General features: G+C 44.1%; 1 protein-coding gene across 5 annotated transcripts in view; it reads right to left on the bottom strand.

The window, feature by feature from the left end:
- FTCD (formimidoyltransferase cyclodeaminase) overlaps positions 1–20,051 on the bottom strand; it is a 151,362-nt gene that overhangs the window by 12,242 nt on the left and 119,069 nt on the right. For all 5 annotated transcript variants that reach the window (XM_085645163.1, XM_085645165.1, XM_085645164.1 and 2 more), the window contains 2 exons: positions 10,145–10,306; positions 3,391–3,434 (listed from right to left, as the gene is read on the bottom strand). In XM_085645163.1, the coding sequence (XP_085501289.1) occupies positions 3,391–3,434; positions 10,145–10,306 (206 nt within the window). The remainder of the gene's footprint in view (positions 1–3,390; positions 3,435–10,144; positions 10,307–20,051) is intronic.

Raw genomic sequence — 20,051 nt, 5'->3', positions numbered from 1 at the left:
AAGATGGTTACATCCACCCTGAGCTGCTAGGTTCAGCAGACTATTTATGAGGCTTACACATCCCTGGGTGAGGCGCCATCATCTCAGATTCAAGGTCACTCAACTAGGTTGGTTTCTACTTCCTGGGCAGAAGCTGAGAGAGGTGAAGGGCGGGGTGGGAGGGTGGAGCTGCCACATGGAAATTCCACAGCACTTTTGTTAATCATTATTTAGATATTCTCAGTTCATCCACTGATAATTTCGCTATTGGTATGGTGGAAGCAGCAATTAAGTCATTTTTGCCCTCAATAAATTAATAGTCTTTATACAAGTCCATTGATACATTCACTCCAACATAGGCAAGTGAAAATATATAACTACGCTGATGATATGCAGCTGATTTTCACAGTCGACTATAAGGGAATCTAAAGAATTTTTTCACAATACCATGATATACATCCGGGACTGGATGAATTGCCATCAGCTGAAACTGAACGCCGATAAAACTGAGATGGTGGCGACTAAAATAAAATCCACCTATGGAATCCCTCCTTTTGGACTCTCGAAATGGGGTCTGCTGCTATGCTAAAGAAAGTGGTACAAGTCTTGGGATTCTCATTGATGAGGAGCTATCCATCAAAGCCTAGATAAGGGCTGTGGCTTCCTCATGTTTTTTCCAATTTAGGAAGATTAAGAAAATAAGGAGATATTTTACCGTTTACCGAAGTAATCACACAAATCATTATTGCTTTAGTGATCGCCTGCATCGCATATGCAAATGCTCTCTACTTTCAACTGGTCTAACCCGTAGATTGCAATTAGTGCAAAATCAAACAGGTCTGTTGCCGGCCTAGACATGGTTATATCTTACCCCTGATGAAAAGGCTACATTGGCAACCGGGAGCCCAGAGGGCCATTTTTAAAACTGACTGTATAATTTTCAAATCCCTCCATGGGAAAAGTCGAGCTTTTAGCTCTACAAAAATTCAGCACTACGTTCCAAACTGCCATTTCAGATCAGCCTACCTGAACTTGTTGATGGTTCCTAGAAGCAAAAGAAAGACTGGGCGGAGCTAGGTTCTCAGGGATTGTTCCCCACACTTTGAATTCACTGCCTCCTAAAATGAGAACTATTGATAATTATGAGAATTTTAGGAAACTTGAAAACTAGGATGTTCAGACAAGTTTATGGTTAATTTTTCGATCGCAGCCTAAAGAATCGGCCAAAAAGGGGCTACCTTGAAATAACTTTGCAACAAATGGTGTTCTAAGATTCAAAGGATACAAGGAGTCCTTCAAGCTCCAGAACACACAGAATGTGTGGCTGATGGATATTGTCCTGCAAATAGGACACCCCAACAGAAACGGTGCCTCATAACAGCGCATGTTATAACAACAGTGCTTTCAATTCTGTTCTGAAGCCACCAGTATATAATGTGTCAAATCCACTAAAATACAAATGTTTTTAAATTCTGCAAGGCCAATGTGCCTTATAAAAAGCAACATTTGCTAGGCACTTCTCCACAACTCCTTTGAGAAGAAAGGCCATTATCTCTATAATGGTTGTTTCTAAATTCCCATACTCAATGGCAATTAGCCACGTCTGGACAGAGAAAGGAACACACTTGAAATGGACACAAGGGACACCAGGTAGACAACATGGTTACCAGTATGTGCTCTACTTGTTTCAGTGTTACCATGACAAAGTAGTGTTTTGATTGTACAATGCTTTCGCATTTCTAACCTGTTATACACAGTATCCAACACTTGAGCTATCCCTCATTTGATAATATTTCATCTCCAAAGGACAAGAGCCACAGCCCATCATTTCTTCTAAAATTCCCAACGGCCCGTTTAGTGCTTGTGGGCATCTAATAAATATATTGAGAACCTATAAATGGAAGATAGGAGTTAAGTGGAGTTGTTTGTTCTAAAGTGCAATAAACACCCCAAGGCAAGGGTACTCACAAACATTTTCCCAAAGGCCGCAAAGTTTGGTCTCTGATGGCCGCTTCGATGCCAGCAGTATGGCGCACCAGGGTGTGTGGAGATAAGATGGGTATAAGCAAAGCATATACATCTAGTGGCTGAATTGCCGATTGGCTGAGTGGCCTCTTTACAGCGTCAAGAGACCTTTAAGTGAACTTGTGCTTAACAAATTTCCCATAACCATGTGCCTCAAAACATGATGTAAAACGTTCTTTATTGCTTGTGAATTCCACGTGTGGTTATGACTGGGACAAAGAGGTCCTTTGAGGGGGTAATGAATCCATTACTTTCCAGTAAACTTCATTACCCCGATTGAGGTCCACCTTGACCCAGTCATCACTACTCTCTCTGTCCCTTGTAGTTTTTGACTGGTCACTTACATGAATGGCAGAGGGAGGGACGAGTTTACAGGAATTTTAGGGGAAGGGAAGAGCCTTTACATTCGATAAAAACGGAAAAGAGACTAGAGTGTGCATAGCCTGTCTGGGGGTGGGACCGCCTCACTTGGTTATGACTGGGACAATGAGGAACTTATCAGGGTAATGAGGTTTACCAGTAAGTAATGGATTCATTCCGGCTTCTTTGAGCAGAATTGAAGGAAAGCAGTGTCCTGGAAAAATATTTTTTCTGAAGATAAGCCTACTTGCCTTTCTCCTGGCATAAGAACATTGTGAGGAGAGTTCTACTTACTTATACCTCCCATACATGCATACCTCAGAACTCCTGCTGCGGCCAAATCCTGAAGAATTTTACTTACCAGCACTACAAACTGAACCTTTATGGATCTTCTTCCAAGAAAAAGAATTAACAAGGCCCACATACAATAAAGTATTTGACAGTCAGCATGAGTGGGAATCTCAAGAGTAAAGAAACCAATCAAGACAAAAGTGGATATTTCTCACATACTGGCGAACTCTTGCATTTCTGTGAAGGATGTGGCTACAGGGAGTAAGAGTAAACAGTGAATTTACCAGAGCAGCTAGAGACATTGAATAGATGTGTCTTGGCAGGTGGGTAGGATTGAGTAAGACGGGAAGAGGTGGAGTTAGGTATGAAATACCTCACAGCAGCATTCTGGCAAAAAACAGACCTATAGCTGAAGATCTGCTTGTCCACTAAGGGAGAAATGTCAGTCCTGACCACACTGAAATCATCCTAAATATGCCTCAAACCGTTTGAAAATGTAACATGCATTATATGGTTATGGAATTAAGAACTGCTGTACGAAATCAGATTCCCTGTATGCCGCGTGTGTGGAGATAAGTGTATCAAGGTAGTAATATCCCGCGATCAGATGTTCATCCAGACTACCTAACCTGCTTATGAATTTGATTCTTTAGTTATATAGGATATAAAGGTTCCTTAATTGAAAGCAATATTGTACCCAGGGGTTGGGGGGGGCAAAGACTTAACAGTACCAACCTGGCCTTCTGCTCCACTGTGGATCGGGGTAGCTTCATTGCAGCCTGCAGAGGAAAGAAACAAGTAGAATATTGAAAGGAAGCGCCATTGATTGAAACTCCTTCATTAAGTTAAGGTACGGCAGGCATAACGACCTGGAGCAACTGACTTCAACCAGGTAAGTTCCAACAACAGTCTACATGGAATCCACATCTAAGATTCCACTACTCTAGAGTAAAGACCCAATACATCCCTATTGCTCATAAGTTGAAGAAAGTTCCCTTGGCTTTAAGGTCAGAGCGGACGAATGGGTTTGAAATGTTGTGCAAGCAGGATACAATATAAAATAAGCAATTGAGAGTTTTGATTGGTTGCCCCCATGTGTGTTGGCACGCAGAGCCAATGGAGCTTCAATGATGTGTAGCTTGTCACCCACTGCCAATATTTCTACAATGCTAAGCTCTTTGAAGGATGCTAAGGTTTTCCCTGCATTAGATATGGCAATGGCCCATCAGCAGATTATATTACTTTTGGATTCCTGTAGTGAACTGGACTGTTTGCAGATGTCCCCCCGCACCACCACCCCCCACACGTTTTGCCCCCATTTGAACTGCTAGATGCTGATCTTCAATTCTGACTGGCACTTGAGCCTGGTTAGCATGCTTTAATGTACTGTGTTCTTTCCCCTAAAGTGACGTGTAATTGGCATCCCCAATTGACAAAAGTCCCTGGTAAGTGGTACCTGTGGTACCCAGGGCATGATTGGTAAAGTGGTACTCAGGACTTGCAGCACTGTTTGGGCCTCCCTGAGTGACCCAGGTAAACTAATGCAAGGAGGCCTCCCATTGCAGACTGCAGTAAAAGTGTTGCCTGCTTCAATCCTTACCATGAGTGACAAAGTCCAAGCACTGCTTTTAGTATAGGTCAGTCACCCCTAGAGAAGATCTCTTAAGCCCAGGAGGCAGGACGCAGTATATTAAGAATGTAGACATGCAAGTGCAAGCTTACATGTCTCTATTGGAACTTTACCATTAAAGTGCACTGCAAGTGATAGGCAGTCCATAGGATAACATGGGACTACTACCCAGGCATAACCGGGTTGCTAGCTCCCTCATGGCAACACTAAAATATATGGATTGGGTATTAAAACGCTTGCCTTCTCTCCCCTGTCATGCATGAATCTCGGGCCAAGGGAAGGCTGGCATGCACCCACGTAGCTACTTACAGGCTACCCATCTAGTTACCCCAGCGGACATGTACTTTGACTGTCAAGCCCAGGTTTTCCCACCCCAGCTGCCACCAAGACAGAGATCTGATCCCCCACCTGGTAATATGAATGCTCCCAGAAGGTAGAACAAAGGCATAGGCAGGAAGGAGGTGACACCTCCCTACCGCAGAATGGGTTAGTGAAGTGTGTCAAAGCGGAGAACTTCAAATGCTCTTCCCGCATCCAATATGAAAGAAGGCTGTCTCCTCGAGGAAAACAAAGCCCCCCCCCCCTTGCCCTCAGACTTGCTGGACCCGGGGAAGGCGGGAAATTAGGTATGCAGGAGGTGTGCACCTCTAAGAAGGCTGGCTACACCCCTAATGGTTGGCAGTCAATCTGCACACCTAAGTTGGACTTCAGCCATCTTTAGGAGGGCAGAAAGTGAGTTTTGGGTAGGAAAAGTGACCCACATCTCCAAATGTTGACACCTCGGGGGCAGATTAGCTGTAGGGAGTAGCTGCCTATTGGCTACTAGCTTCCACACCCCTAACACCCCTAAATTCAGGATTTAAGGGACGACGCTTACATCGGAAGCTCAGATCTGATTGACATACTTCAAGGAAGGACAGCAAAGACTACCATTTTTATTGACAAGACTTTGCCATGCCATAAATGAAGAGAGGGATTCTGGATCTCTGTGGCACCATAGCTTGGAACTGTGTGACCAACTTTTGTCTGTGGCCAAGACTTAGCACTCCCTGGTAGAGGGGCCCCTGTGGGATCCAGAAGCAGTCTCAGATTGGTGGAACGAATCCCCTGCAAGTTGCAGGTAAAACAAGGTGCTGAAGCCAAAGAAGTGTTGGCCACTGGGCCCGCAAAGAGATCGCCCAAAGAAAAGTGATAGTGTACTCAGGGAGTTGTAGTCTGGCTCTCCCTGAAGTCTTGAGCAGTTACCTCACTCCCATGGACCTCCAGCAACTGATGGTCCTTTGGATTACCGTTACCGCAACCAAAGCTTGTTGGTCACCAGGCTGGTGACTGACCCCGTAAGTCAACTCTGCATTAGGAGAGCAGCTTCCAGGAACCACAACCGATGTCTGCAACGACCCCGCTCTGGTGTACCTGCAACTTCTACTTGACAGTGGCGTCTCAATGAAAAAAGTCTTGGTGCGACTGGATTCAAGTTGATTGACAGCCCAAAGCTACCTCTGCACCCGGACTCACCGGGCAAGGTAAAAGTGAACCAGCTGTTGAACTTTGGTCCTGGGACCCCAAGCACCTCTACCCTGAAAGGGCAGAAAGTAACTTGAACCCTTAGTGACCGTTTATCACTAAGCAGCTTTTCCCATGGACCACAATGTTAAAAGCCCTGTTTTAAAGTCCACTGACAGCTCAGCAGTTACCTCTGGACCCAGATTCCCACAGCATATTAATAATACTCCGACTGTTAAAACCTGGTCCTGGCCCCCCAAAGACCTATACGCTCTGAGGGTGGAAAGGAACTCAACCCCTCAGTGACTGTCACTAGCAGAATTTCCCATTGACCGCAATGTTAAATGCCTGCAGTCCTTGATGCTTTTATTTTCTAATGCCTTAAAACTTCATAAGTCCCGTTGTATGTATGATACAAAGTTTGTTTTGGTGTCTAAATTTACATAAAAATAAGCTCGATTTTTATAAATTGGAGTTGGATTTCTTTAGAGTTGTGTCAATTACTTATGCACCATAACGGTGCTGTAAAATGCTTAACATATGTTCCACCAGTAATGCCTGACTGCTCTTTGTCACACTACCAGGACTGAGCTAAGGGTTATTGTTGTTGAATCCAAGGATCATCTTTGAGGCATTGTGATAATATTAAATGGTAAAGCCTCACAGTCAAACCACATAATATTCCACTTTCCTACAATAGCTGACATTTAATGTTGTGTCACCCCTAAAGGGGCATTTAGGTTTAAATGAATGCCTTTTGGTCTATGGTCAGCATCTGCAGTTTTCCATCAACTCATGGAAAGATTAAGGTTGTGTGCTTTCAAAATCACCTGTTGGTTTATAGTCAGAATAGAGGAAACACATGATAAAAGGTTGGCTCAGGTGTTAAGTATTTAACGAGACATAGGTATTTACTTGAAGGGACCGATGTGTAAGTGGGATGTCTCTAGTGTAGATTATCTTGGTTATTGGTTATCAGCACAAGGAGTGAAACCCAAGGAGAGTTTAGTTAAGGTTATTACTGATTTCCTTGCACAAGGTGCCAAGGACCAGCTGAGGTTGTTTTTAGGCATGATTTAGTTTTATTCAAGATTTGTTCCTAACTCTTCAAAAAAGACATACAACATACATCATAATAAGAACAAGAGGTTTGTGTGGGACAAGTACTGTGAGAAGGTGTTCCATATGGTCAAGGAAGTTGCTCGTGCCATTCCTCTTAAATTAAATCATTTGATATGTGCGACCTTTGTTAGTGACGGACACAAGCCAGCTTGGTTCAGGTTGCATATTACGTCAATGTACGAACAGGAACAATGAAGTGGTTCCCTTCACATTTTGAAGTTTGAAGAGGGCTGAAGCTGCATACTCAATCACTGAGAGGGAGGCAATGTTGTGTGTTGGGGAATGAACCATTTTCGGAATTACTTGTGGGGTTTGGAACTTACCGTCAGGGTTAACCATACACTCCTCATTGATTTGTATACCAGCAAAGGGGCTGATAAATCTATCCCCAGAATAGCTAAGTGTGAATACAGGCTACAAGAGCTTTCCTGCAAGTTAGAATATATTGCGTGGGTTTGCAACATCTCTGCAGATTGTTTGCCATTTGTGATGTTGGGGACCATATCTAGGAGGATCAGGTTGCAGTGTGTTCCCTATAGGAGTCTAGTATAAGTACCATAACCAAAGCAGATTGGGATGGTCCCATGTAAGAAGATAAACACTTAACCATGCTTATTATCCCTATTAATGTCGAAAGCAGTTCAGGATTGCTTGAATTCCAATTCAGGGAGGACCTGGCCTGGCAGTAGGGACTGGACTGTTTCCATTGGATCAGGGTCAAAACTGACTTGTATATGGTTGTGTCCAAAGTGAAGTGGCATGGTGTGCAAAATAACGATGGACAGATGCGGTCACTAGAAAATACCAGGGGGTGTGATTAATTCACACATTCCACAGATCCCTTTTTTGTACATTTCAGTGTGACACCTAAAGTAGGACAGTCATGCCCAGATGTGGGCCCAAGTTCACACTGCACCACTGGAACCAAGCTATACATGGCTGATGAGCCCTAATGAGGGTGAAACCAGGCCTGGGTTGGTTGTGTTCTAGTTCAGGGAGGACCTGGCCTGGCAGTTTGGACAGGAGTGTCCCACTGGAGCAGGGTCAGACGTATTTGGATATGGCAGGGTCCAAACTGAGATGGGAAGGTTTGCAAAATAACGATGGACTGAGATGCAGTCATGAGTAATTACCAGGGGCTGAGATTAATTCAAGCATGTTCAATCCATCACTTTTTTGTATAGTTCAGGATGAAGATAAAATGATCAGGAGAGCAAAGTGATGGAGTATATTTGTGGGGGAATGCCTTTGTCTAAGAATGTAGAGGATGAAGTAATGGCCTACCGACATGTGGCTTTTGAATCCGTACAAAAATGTTATTTGAGACATGCCGAATTGTTACTGGTGCCAGAGAAATTACATAAAGTTTTTAGTTCCGCTCTTGATGGTCACATTGGAATGAGGGCCATTAAAAGAAGGCGGAGGGAGTATTTTGGAATAGATATGTCCTGCCCATTTAGTGAAAAATCCCATGTCACTGTTCTCAGTCCAGTGATGTTGTGCCAGTTTCGGACAAGACGTGGGTGAAGTTTGGGTTAGATATCAGTCCCATCACAATGAGAAGAGATGTGCCTAGGTTCGGAGTGGTAGTTTTGGATTCTTTTTCTCATCTGTTGAATGTTATGTTTGTTAGCTCAGTCACGAGTGCCTGAGTGATTGAGTTTTTGGATACCTAGATTTCTAGAGATGGTGTCTCAGAGGAAATAGTGACAGAAAATGGTAGGCGGTAGACCTCAAGGAAATTTGAAGTTTATTTAGAGTCCCCAAGTGTGAAACATGGGAAAACCTCTTTGTATCACCGCCCCCCCATACAGATACTGAAGTGTCACCTTTTGTTCTAATGAGGACGTATTTCTAGATCCAAAATAGTTATGCCTTAGATGGGTAGGTCAGGGTTACCAGAAGTAAAGATCAAAGATGTGTAAGACAAGGAAGCCTGCACAGATGAAGAATTCTAAGTAGGCGGCAAGCCGTTGAGGTCAGGAGGGGAGACAGGGGGGAGACCGATTGGGTGAAGTTGCCTGGAATTTTACTGAAAGATAATTCGAGGTATACTGAGCCTACACGGGTTGTGGTGGTCAAACAGGCAGTGGTAAAACTTGTGGATGGAAGGTGATGGAATATGGAAGGATTGTCCTTATTCCCTGCAGATGGTGCATTAGTGAGGAAGAGTCATGCGCCCCGCTGCTCCGGAAGTCACGAGTGAGTTGCCATGCAGGTTCCGTGATTTTGTTATGAACAGATGAGCCGTGCACTATTTTGGGGTGATGCTGGAGTACGGTTTGATGATGTGTTGTACTGGGGGTGTGTGTGTGTTGGTTTGTCAGTTGTAGATAAAGTGCTTGCAAGTCTAACGTATTCCAGAATGACCACAGTTTCCCTTAAATTGAAACAGGATTTACCAATTCAAAGTGTGCGTATCACTGAAACGGGCAATACGTTTACGTGGAATGCCAAGGAATACCTTGCTCTGATTAAGCACCCCAACTAAACCGGTCTGTGGGTTGCACAGAAGCAGGACAAAAATACACCATGTGACGGTTTGTGACAAAAAGGAAGGGATTCCACTTCAACGCATCTGCCACCATTTCCTTCTCAAACGAGAAGGAAAGTGAAAGAGGAGTTGGCGCCAATATTCGACCAACACAGTCCTTCTGATTCCGGACTATAGTTCAGTGCAAGTCAACGACCAAGAGCCAGTGTTATCAACTCAGAGACACTGCAGTGCTGGAAGTACAGATATGTGGAGGAGGCACTCTGCTCCAACTATTGGTTTTTTTTTTTTTTTTATTCATCTTTAATGGACACTCTTAAGCCACACTTTTTGTGGAAGGACAATGATGACTTTTCTCGAAATAGAGACACTGTGTCAAGGAAGGTTCCAGCAGGTACATACCCCTCCCACCCCTTACTCTGACCTTGTACAAGATAATGTCCCTCTTACATGATGGAGGGTAGGGGGTATCCATCCAACTCTTTCACCACCCACCCTCGTCCCTCAGCTTCCTACTTCCCACAACAATTTTTGATAACTGTTAAGGGGCGACTGTCGAACATAGTCCAAGTTACATCCTCATGCTCTTTGTGCCATCTTTTTTCCTGACTACAGCAGCGACAGATGGGAAGGAGCCCGCCTATGCTGGCAGGATCCGCATGCGCACTGCCCCTTTGTGAACTATGGAGGAAGTCAAGTATAAATAAGTGGGGAGGAATAGTCTTGGTTGCGTCACTTACCATGTAACTACTGAAGGCGTTGGAGTCCGCATCCACCATGGCCAGGAGCTCCTTCATGCCGTGGTGCAATGGCGGGATTAACGATCTCATGATTTGGTCCAGGTCCTCGAATTGTCGTTTCCCATAAGTCATCTGTCCCACCATGGAGCCGAGCGCCGCCCCCTGCAGTGCAACATCGAAAGTCACTTCAATTAATGGTGTGATTGACCCATTCTGGGCATTCCCCATCCTTGGAAGAGCCACGAACCAATGCAAAGGAATACATGCCAGGGCTACTCTACACAACAGCTGCAAAACAGAGCCCCAGGGGCAGCACGTCACCACCCACAAACGCCCTCATAGCCCGTATTTTTCCACCCCAAATTCCAGACAGCTTAGAAATCAACTTCTCACTCCATCGAGCATCCCCATATAGGTGTCATCGATTATTAGTTTATTCTATTCAGTAGAGAATAAGGGACGCCCTCAGCTCGAAGGCAGGGATGTTCACACTGGCGTTCAGCAATGTTCCCATTGATCAGCGAACAGCCATTCTAGCTGTGTGTAAGTCCACAGCAGAACATTATTCTACTTACCTGCGAGCTACACAGAGGTCAAAAGTACACTGCCTGCGACAGCGTTCAGGAGGCTCTCCGGGCAGATGTTGGGCTATAGGTGCACTACACATCAGAAACCTCGAATAGCTTCATCGGTTTTCTTTTTGAACACCCTCAGAATCTACACTTTGTAGGCCGCATTTTAAAAACTTATTTTAATAGCGCAAGGGAGATGTGTGGAGGTTTGCATAAATGTGTGAATAAACGATTTTAAAGAAAGATAAGATGCCTGCATTAGGCATTACTTTTATTTACTCCTCTACAGCACTTGAAAGCAGCACTAGAACATAAAAACACCGAGTTAGCACACAATGGAAATCTAACACTCCAGACTCATTTAACCTTCCCTTTCCTCCGTCGTCTTCTTGTTTGCTGCTCGGCAGTTAATCATTTTTTAAGTTTCTTTCTCGTTTGATACAGTTATGTGACATATAACGAGAGCTGTCCCCATGTAAGGGAGCATTGTGTCCTGAAATCAATATTTAAGGTAGGAGGAGATCCTAGAAAGGATTGGCGTGATCGCTTAAACAACGTCAGGCGACCTCTTTGGTGTTTTGGTGCCTCTAGCGTGCATCTCAAAGACGAGAAGGGGAATTTCACACTCTTAAGGGTGCCGTCCAAGAGAAACGTGTGTTTATTAGGAAATGTAGGAATGGTAAAGTCATTAGGAACACATGGTGTGGCTTTCACTGCCCTGGTTAAGGTATCGTCGTCAATGAAGGAAGTGTTTAGAGGAAGTCATTTTTCTGGCAGCACTGGGAGGAAAGGGGTAACCTCTCGGCTGTGGTTACTTTAAGACCTAGTATGGTAAATCTGGTTAGGGAGGAGGTGCATACTGACACATCCAAAATCTCTCAGGAGCTTTCCCTCAGAAAGGCAGAGGCAGAAGGAATAGTGCCTCAAGAGGCCAAGGACAGCAGTTAGGAGCAGTTCGAGGTGACTACGGACACTTCAGTTTTTTTCCGTGGAAAAGTGGGAGGCAGATTGAGAAATTTCCGGGAGCATTTGCAAAAACGCAGAGTATCGTTAGGTTTTGGAAACTGCTCAGTGATTCAAGACAGCTTGTAATAAATGCTATACCGGTAGAAAAACAAAGGGAGCTGGCGTTTTAAGAGTTAAAGCAAGAGAAAGCACTCAGTGAGCAACGAGGTTAAACAGATGTTAGAGAGGTGCAACAGTGCAATTGGAAAACAGGCACAGAGGGTATGTGAGCGCGTGGTTTTATGGAAGAAGGACAAAAGGTGTTGGCAGTGAAAGAAGGACAAAATGTGAGTTCCTGTAATAAATCTGCAACACCATTTCAAAATGGAGGGTATACACCTAAGGGATTGGCTTCAGGATGGAGAATGGATAGGCGCAGCGAGATCTCGAACATACTTAATTTACAAGTCCTATTGCACAGGAGTCAGACTGCCTTTAATTCAGATGGAAAGGACATTTGTATGAGCTCCAGTTGCTGCTTTTGGCCTATCATCAGCACTGTCATATTTAACTAAAGTGTTCAGACCTGTGGCAGCTTAGGGGAACGAGGGGTGCGATTAATACTATATTTACACAACATTTTGTTGATGTGCCAGGATGTGAAGGTGTTGGTGTCACAACTTTGTCTGACAGAATATTTTGGAGGATTTAGGAATATGCTGAACATGGGAAAAACAATTTTGGTTCCAACTCAGAGTTCTTGGGTTTCAAGGGAGTAAAAGTGCAACTGCAGTTGCCAGAGAGCGAGGTAACAATGGTCAAACAGCAGACCTGGCGTTTGTTGAGATTTGGCATGAGTGGTTGGGTTGTTCTCTTCAATTCAAGCAGTGTCCCCTGGGCTATGCATAACAGAGCTCTGCAGTGTGTGAAGAATGAAGATTTAGCTGGGGGTCTATGGTACGGAGACAAGATGTTGATCACAGAGGATACAAAACAGGAGTCACGGTGATTGGGGAACGTAGAGGTATGGAGGGGGTATGCCATTTTTGGGACAGTTCCAGATTTCATTTTGAAGACTCACATGCGCATTGCAGGGTGGTTACAACAGGACACAGGAGGAACACAGACAGCGGCTGAAAGAGAACAAATAAATCTCTTGAAGCCATGAATTGTTCACGTTTGTGATTGAGGTGACCAACATAAAAAACTTGGGATGAAGCAGGTCAAATAAGCTATTGGATGTGGCAAAAGGAGCATCGATTTTGTCAAGAGCACAAAGTGGATTTTAGATATAGATTATTACAGCAATTGAATGTTTTACAGAGATAATATTCAGAAAATTCAGGGTCTGTTGCAGGGGGAAATTATTGCCTCACATGACACACCAGTTGGAGAAGTATTTCACTTGGCCTCCTGGGGCCGTATTATGGAAAGTGCCACGGGAGCGCAACAGCATGTGTGCCCACTTTGCGCGCCCCCAGGGCACTTTGGTATTACAGAAAGTGCCGCAGACGCTTGTGTAGTCTTTTCTGTAATTCAGATAGGGCTGGCGCTGGATGTGCACCAGCACTATCACCAGAAGATGTTCCCTTTATTTGCATGGCGGTGTAGTCCCATGCAAATGAGGGATTATTTTGCCTCGGTGGTCGTGCCAAATTATTGACGCAGGCACAGTCAAAGCAGCTGTCAGGAGGGGCACTAACAGTACGCCACCAACAAGCCCTCTGGAGGGGGTGAAGAGAGTCCTATGGATCCCCCAGACACCCCTTTGCAGGCAGGTGCTGTCATCCATTGTACTTGCCTACAAAGGGATCTCTAATCCCCCTCAAAAAAGTGCAGGCGGGTTGCCGCCTTAACAGTGAAAAACGGAGCGGCTGATTTAAAGTCACTCCGTATTACACTTAAATGCACTTCCCCCTGGGCAGTAAAACTTCATGGCAGGACATTCAAACTAATAAAGCACACTCTCCTTGTTAGCACCAAGTACACCTTTTAAAAGGAGCGTCCGGTACCAACAAGGAAAATGAGGCGCATTCTTTAATACGGCCGCAGATCCGCGAGCTGCGATAGTGGATGTGTTCAATGAGGATTGGATTTGGGGGCCTGGGGGGGGGCTGAAAGGTTAATCCTTTACCCCATCCGCAAGGATTCAGAACTTTTTATTGCTAGGTAACCAGACAAGGTTATTTATTTTTTTTTTCTTTTTAACTTTATTGATTTTCAAGGTTTCACGGTACAAAGACACTATAGTATACATTTGTAGCAGCCTTATTCTGTACATATCGTACCCTACTTAGTGTGTGGTAGAATTCCATCGCTGTATAGTTACATTCTTTTGTACCCTAGGATAAGTGTTACAAGGCCTGCCGGGGTATCTGCCCCCACTATAAGTAATGTCTATGCAGTATATAATTCGTAACCAGACAAGGTTGACGTGTGGTTCTAGTGACTATTTTGGATGGCACAAGCTTGGGTTCCAACAGTGATGGAGTTGGTTATAGAAGACCACTCATGAATCTGGTAACAAAGGGTTCTTGGTACATATGGTAGGGGAAAAGCATCCTTTTATGGAGTCAGGTGTTCTTAGTATTCTTGTTTGGAGAATATTGGAAGATCTGGAGAATTTCATCAGCTTTAAGGATAGACTTTGTTGCCCCTCAGTGAGTCCTGGGCCTCTGAAACTAGTAAGAGATACCGGAGGTGCCTAGATTGTATGTTCTTGTTGGAGCTTGAAAAATGATTTGGATCCAACGGAGGCAAAAGAGATCTAAGAGCCAGTTTTTAGGAAGAACATACAAGAATATTTTGTGCTATAAAATACTTAATTGCCATAAGTCGGATGTTGCTGCAGGTCATTCTCTTTTGAATGGTGTGTCTATTGGTAGGTGTCTTGATTTGCAGGGTCATGAAGAGTATGCCCCTCTACAGTTTTCTGCATTTCATGTAGGAGTCAATATGGGATGTCAGCTTAATATTTGCTTTGGCTGAAGAGTGGCCTATGAATAGGTGTTTAGCCTTGGGGTAATTCATGTGAAAGGTACTTTGTCAGATTTCCTTCTGGATAGTCTCAGATGTGAGGGTACCCGAGATGAGTAGCAGATATTATAAACAGATGGAGTTTTTTTTTAAATATGTTAGAGAATGAAGATAATGTCTGAACCCATGCTGTATCCACGTTTTATTGATCATCCACAATTGTGTGTGGTGAGATGTTTAAAAGAGTGAAGTGCAAGACAATAGAAGAACAGGAGATGTTCAAATTATCGGATTTGTTATATGAAGTCGTTTGAAGCAGCATCTACAGCTACCATTGCAAAATTAGAGCCATATGTCTATGTTCAAGGCTAGTAAGGTTAACTTTGCAGGAGGTAAATGGAGGACATATTAATGGCTGCCTCTTGGTCAAGCACAGGGGTTTTATTAAGTTTTATTTCAAACCAGGAGAGAATGTGTCAGGCTTTGCTTTAAAAAGCTTTAAACATGCATAATCCTAGCCTCTTGTCTTACCATAAAATACTGATTTTTCAAGGAAAAGGTGTAAGCAGAATAGAGATTTTATTTCAGGCAAAGAGGGAAGGGGTGTTCAGAAGTTGAAATATTTTGAATATGAGTAACTTATTAGGCTGAATTTGAATAGATTAACTTTTAAAATGGTTTGTTCATCTTTTCTAATGTCTTTCACTAGAGGATCAGTGATGGAGCAAATGGAGGATGAAGCCCTTTTGAATGGTGACGGAGATGCAGGTCATTGGTCTTTGGCAGCAATCAAAAGAAAATGGAGGACCGCGTGTTACACGGTCTGGCGCATTCTATATCTATCATGTATCTGCCCAGTGTTCTAATGACGCTTTCAGGGCTGCCGAAAAATGGAAATACATGGTAGTAGCCTTCTTGTCTTTTTTTAAATCTCCATTTTCTTTCTACACCCTTAGCCTAGAGCATCAGTATTCTGTTTCTGCAAGCTTGGACACGTGTATAAAATAAACCATGGGTGACATCAAAGTGTGACCAAACACAGTGGCTTATCGCTCTGAACAAACCCATTCAACAGCATTTCTATTCACAACAGCATTCAAGAACAGAAGCAATATTGGAGAGAAACAAGCCCTCAGCACAGAAGTACAACTAGAGCTTTTGCACCCAATAGAGAAGACTGTGGGTCCCTCCTGTGCACAGAATTATGGCACTGGTCTGCTCAACTGAGCATCAGGAAGCAGACATCACTTCTTTGCACAAAAGGTGAGGCCAAATAATATGCACATTACTCATGAGGAGACTCCTAGGATGCATTAAAAACATGAGCGCTGCCAAGCCTACCCAATGTTCAGATGCACTAACCCATAGTAAAACATGCTCTGTTTTACACTAAACATCCATGAAGCTAAATGCCAACACCTTATCTGCAATCAACAAGACACTACCGCTGTACAGCGCGGTCACTATTTTAGTGCAACTCACAACCACCAACACCATCTCATTGCAACATGCCTGGTTGCCAACAAACGGCCATAAGGCAACATCTGGCCACAAGGACTTTAACCAGATCCCCATCACAAGAATGTTGCTGTCCTCCTCCTTGTAACACACACAGTCACCAACAAGAGAACATCATTCCTAGGGACAAAGAGGACATTATATAGCAAGCACATGCAACCTCCATGAAGCCATAAGCAACATATGCTTAGAACTTAAATGAGGCAAGGGGCCATTCAAAATGTTATACTAAGTAAAAACTCACACCTAGGACAAAGTGTAAGGCTCTCCCCTCTCTTCAGCTGAACTGAGGGGTCAACAATTGGTTAGAGACATGCTAGCGCTTGACTATACATGGCCAGGCTGAACTTCACAACATCTAGAAGCCAATCCAATATCTCTAGTACCTTTGTTTCATCCTTGGGTAGCGTGGGCACAAGTTCAAGGAAGGTAAGAGGTGAACTCACATGACCAATGCATTTATGGGACTAAAGAATACTGGGACCGAACCAAGTTCAGAAAAAGGAAAACCATATACACCAACTGGCTTCAAAAAGCTCAAATAATGGATATAAGGAAAAGAGAAAATAGTTGATTCCAATTAATGTCCATCGAGCAACCATTAATAAAGAATTATAGGAAATATAGCATCATTTAGTCTAGCAGGACTGGGGCAGATATTTTTTGGAGGATAACCAATATCAGGCTATTATAGATTTTATTAATGCCTTGAACCTAACCAATTAACTACAACCTCTATGCATTTAACCTGAAAACTATCCCAGGATCTATCCACCAACTACCAAAACTCAAGACTGCAAAGACCCACTACTTCGAAACCAAGATATTAAATGGGGCATGGGTGGTACCATTCCTCTCGTAGGCGCTCTGATTGGTCGTGCTAAATGTGAATGTCGTACTATACAATGTCACTTTTAAATCCTGCTCTGTTCTTAACGGATTCTTTCACCACATTTCACCGGGTAATTTTGAATTTAAAACGACAATGTTGCATACGGTTTGCATGCCATTAAATATCCCCCTTCCCAGCACTGGATAATAACCTTTTATGCACCAGCCTTAACATCATGCATTCATATATAGCAGGTCTCAATCAATCAATTGATCTGGGGAATTTTAAGCGCGCTACTCACCCGTGAGGGTCTCAAGGCGCTGACGGGCGGGGAGGGGGGGGGGGTGGGGGTTTGCAGATCTGTTTAGCCGAAGAGCCAGGTCTTGAGGGTCTTCCTGAAGGTGTTCAGGGAGGGGGGCGCGTCTGATGTCTGCCGGTAGCTCATTCCAGGTCTTGGCTGCAATGTGAGAGAAGGCTCTTCCACCTGCTCTGTGGATGCGCAGGGTTTCGGCCAGTGCGAGGTTAGAAGATCGAAGGTTTCTTTTGAGTATATGGAAGTTGATTCTGTTGTGGAGTTATTTGGGTCCGTTGTGGAGGCATTTGTAGGCGTGAGTGAGGATTTTGAAGGTGACTTTTCTCCACTGGGAGCCAGTGAAGTCTTCGTAGGTATTGGTTGATGTGTTCGTGCCGGGAAATGCTGAGGACGAGTCTGGCGGCGGTGTTCTGTATTGTCTGGCATTGGTGGAGTAGGGACTTGTTGATGCCGGCGTAGAGTGCTTTTCCGTAGTCCAGTCTGCTGGTGATGAGTGCGTGGGTGACGGTCTTCCTTGACTCGGGGTGATCCATCTGAAGGTCTTGCAGAGGATGCGGAGGGTGTTGAAGCAGCTGGAGGTGATGGTGTTGACCTGTCGGCTCATGGTGAGTGATGAGTTGAGTACGATGCCGAGGTTTTTGGCGTGGTCTGAGGGGGTAGGTGGGCTTCAGAGGACGTTCGGCCACCAGGTGTTGTCCCATGCTGAAGGGTTGATTCCGAGGACAATGACTCTTCTCAGCGTTGAGCTTCAGGCAGCTGATTGTCATTCAGACTGCGACGTCTTGCATTCCTTTCTGGAAGTCGAGTTTGGCGGTGGTTGGGTCTTTGGTGAGGGAGAGGATGAGCTGGGTGTTGTCAGCGTAGGATACGGTGTTGAGGCGTGTTGTCGGACGATGGCTGCGAGGGGGGGCCATTAAAATGGTGAAGAGGGTCGGGCTCAGTGATGACCCCTGTGGGACTCCGCAGGTGATTTTCGTGGGATCGGAGAGGAAGGGTGGCAGTCTGATCCTTTGGCTTCTTCTGGTGAGGAAACACTGATCCAGTCCAGGGCTGTTCCTTGTATGCCTGCGTCGTGTAGTCTGGCGACTAGTGTGCGGTGGGAGACTGTGTCGCAGGCCACGGATGGGTCGAGTAGGATGAGGGCTGCGGAGTGGCCTTGGGCCAGGAGGGTGCGGATGTCGTGTGTGGTGGCGAGTAGGGTGGTCTCGTTTAGAGAATAGTGTTTTTTAGGATGGGCACATCCCTCAAATCCAAAAACCCTCATATCCTATTAATCAGCACATTCCTTATCATATGCTTCACCCCACCTCCAATATCCCTTAAGGTGACCTTCACTGGGTAGCTAACAGTACTCTTCACTTAACACCATACATCATCCCAGGCAGTTAAAAATGATCCTCCTCAGACATTCTAATTTAAACAGAATCCCTACTCCTTTATGTGCACAACATGATACAAAGGTCAGATAGTTGGCTCACTGATACCAAACCAACAGCACTCTCACCCCACAACAAACGTCACCCTAGAACCACATAGTTAACCAGCATAAATATGCTAGACCCTCAAGTACGTAATATACCATGTACATAAAGAAATTTACAGCTTCCGAGCAATAAATAGATCACCAAATCCAAACAAAAAAATCTAAAAATTATTTTGCAGAGTCTACCCCACAAACACAACAAAAAATCTTCCAATATCAAATTAATTTTTTTTCTCAAGCTTACCAACACAAGCCACCTCTAAACTAAACCCAAAGTTACTTACCTGTCACAGACAAATACCAAAAAAAAACGACCACCCCCAAACGCCACACAAAAAAGTACCCCGATTTAAAAAGTGATACCAAACCATGGTAATGTTTGTAAAAGCTATAAAAATGCCAACAATACAAAAACATGGCAATTGTTGTAAATGCTATAAAAATGCCAACAGTACAAAACCTTGGTAATGGTTGTAAATACTATAAAATGCCAACAATACAAAATCATGGAAGTGGTAAATACTACCAAATGCCAGCAATACAAAACCATGGTAATGGTTGCAAATGCTATAAAAAGGCCAACAATACAAAACCTTGGTAATGGTTGCAAATGCTATCAATAGGCCAACAATACAAAACCTTGGTAATGGTTGCAAATACTATAAATTGCCAACAATACAAAACCGGGGTAATGGTTGTAAATGCTATAACAATGCCAGCAACACATGTTGTAAAAAGCTTGTATGTTTGGGGTGGTTAACTAAGTTTTACTCGGACTTTGTTGCTTTTATGGAGCACACATATTTGCAGCGGGGGGGGGGGGGAGGGGGGGGGGGGCCTAGAGTCCTCCGATGATGTGCGGTCTAGGAAAATACATAAACTGATTAAAACGCCACAAAAGAAATTAAGCTGAACAAAATACCATGCGAAAGAACAAACCTCTCAATAGCAATTGCTGTGGATACACTTGAAGTATTTTTGCGGTTATTTATCAAGCTTTCTGCATAACCATTCAATAATATTTGATATACTCGTCCCTCATAAGCACTCAGGCCCCACCCAGAATAGATTAACCATCCAAACGGTTGTTACACCAGAACCTTATGATAAAGGTTTTATAGAGGCAGATATATAGAGTACAAAGACTGGTTACATTTTGGGACGGTAGAAAACCATTGATGAAAGTGCTTACATTATCATGAGTCTTCTTTAGCGAGACAAGTCTCTCGGGCTGGGCCAGGCCTGGAAGGGCCAACCTCGGCTGCACA

This window comes from Triturus cristatus, chromosome 3_1 (assembly GCF_964204655.1).
Source record: "Triturus cristatus chromosome 3_1, aTriCri1.1, whole genome shotgun sequence".
In the NCBI taxonomy this organism is placed as follows: domain Eukaryota; kingdom Metazoa; phylum Chordata; class Amphibia; order Caudata; family Salamandridae; genus Triturus; species Triturus cristatus.
Note: the sequence above shows the minus strand (reverse complement) of the source record. Positions and strands in the feature narration are given on the sequence as shown.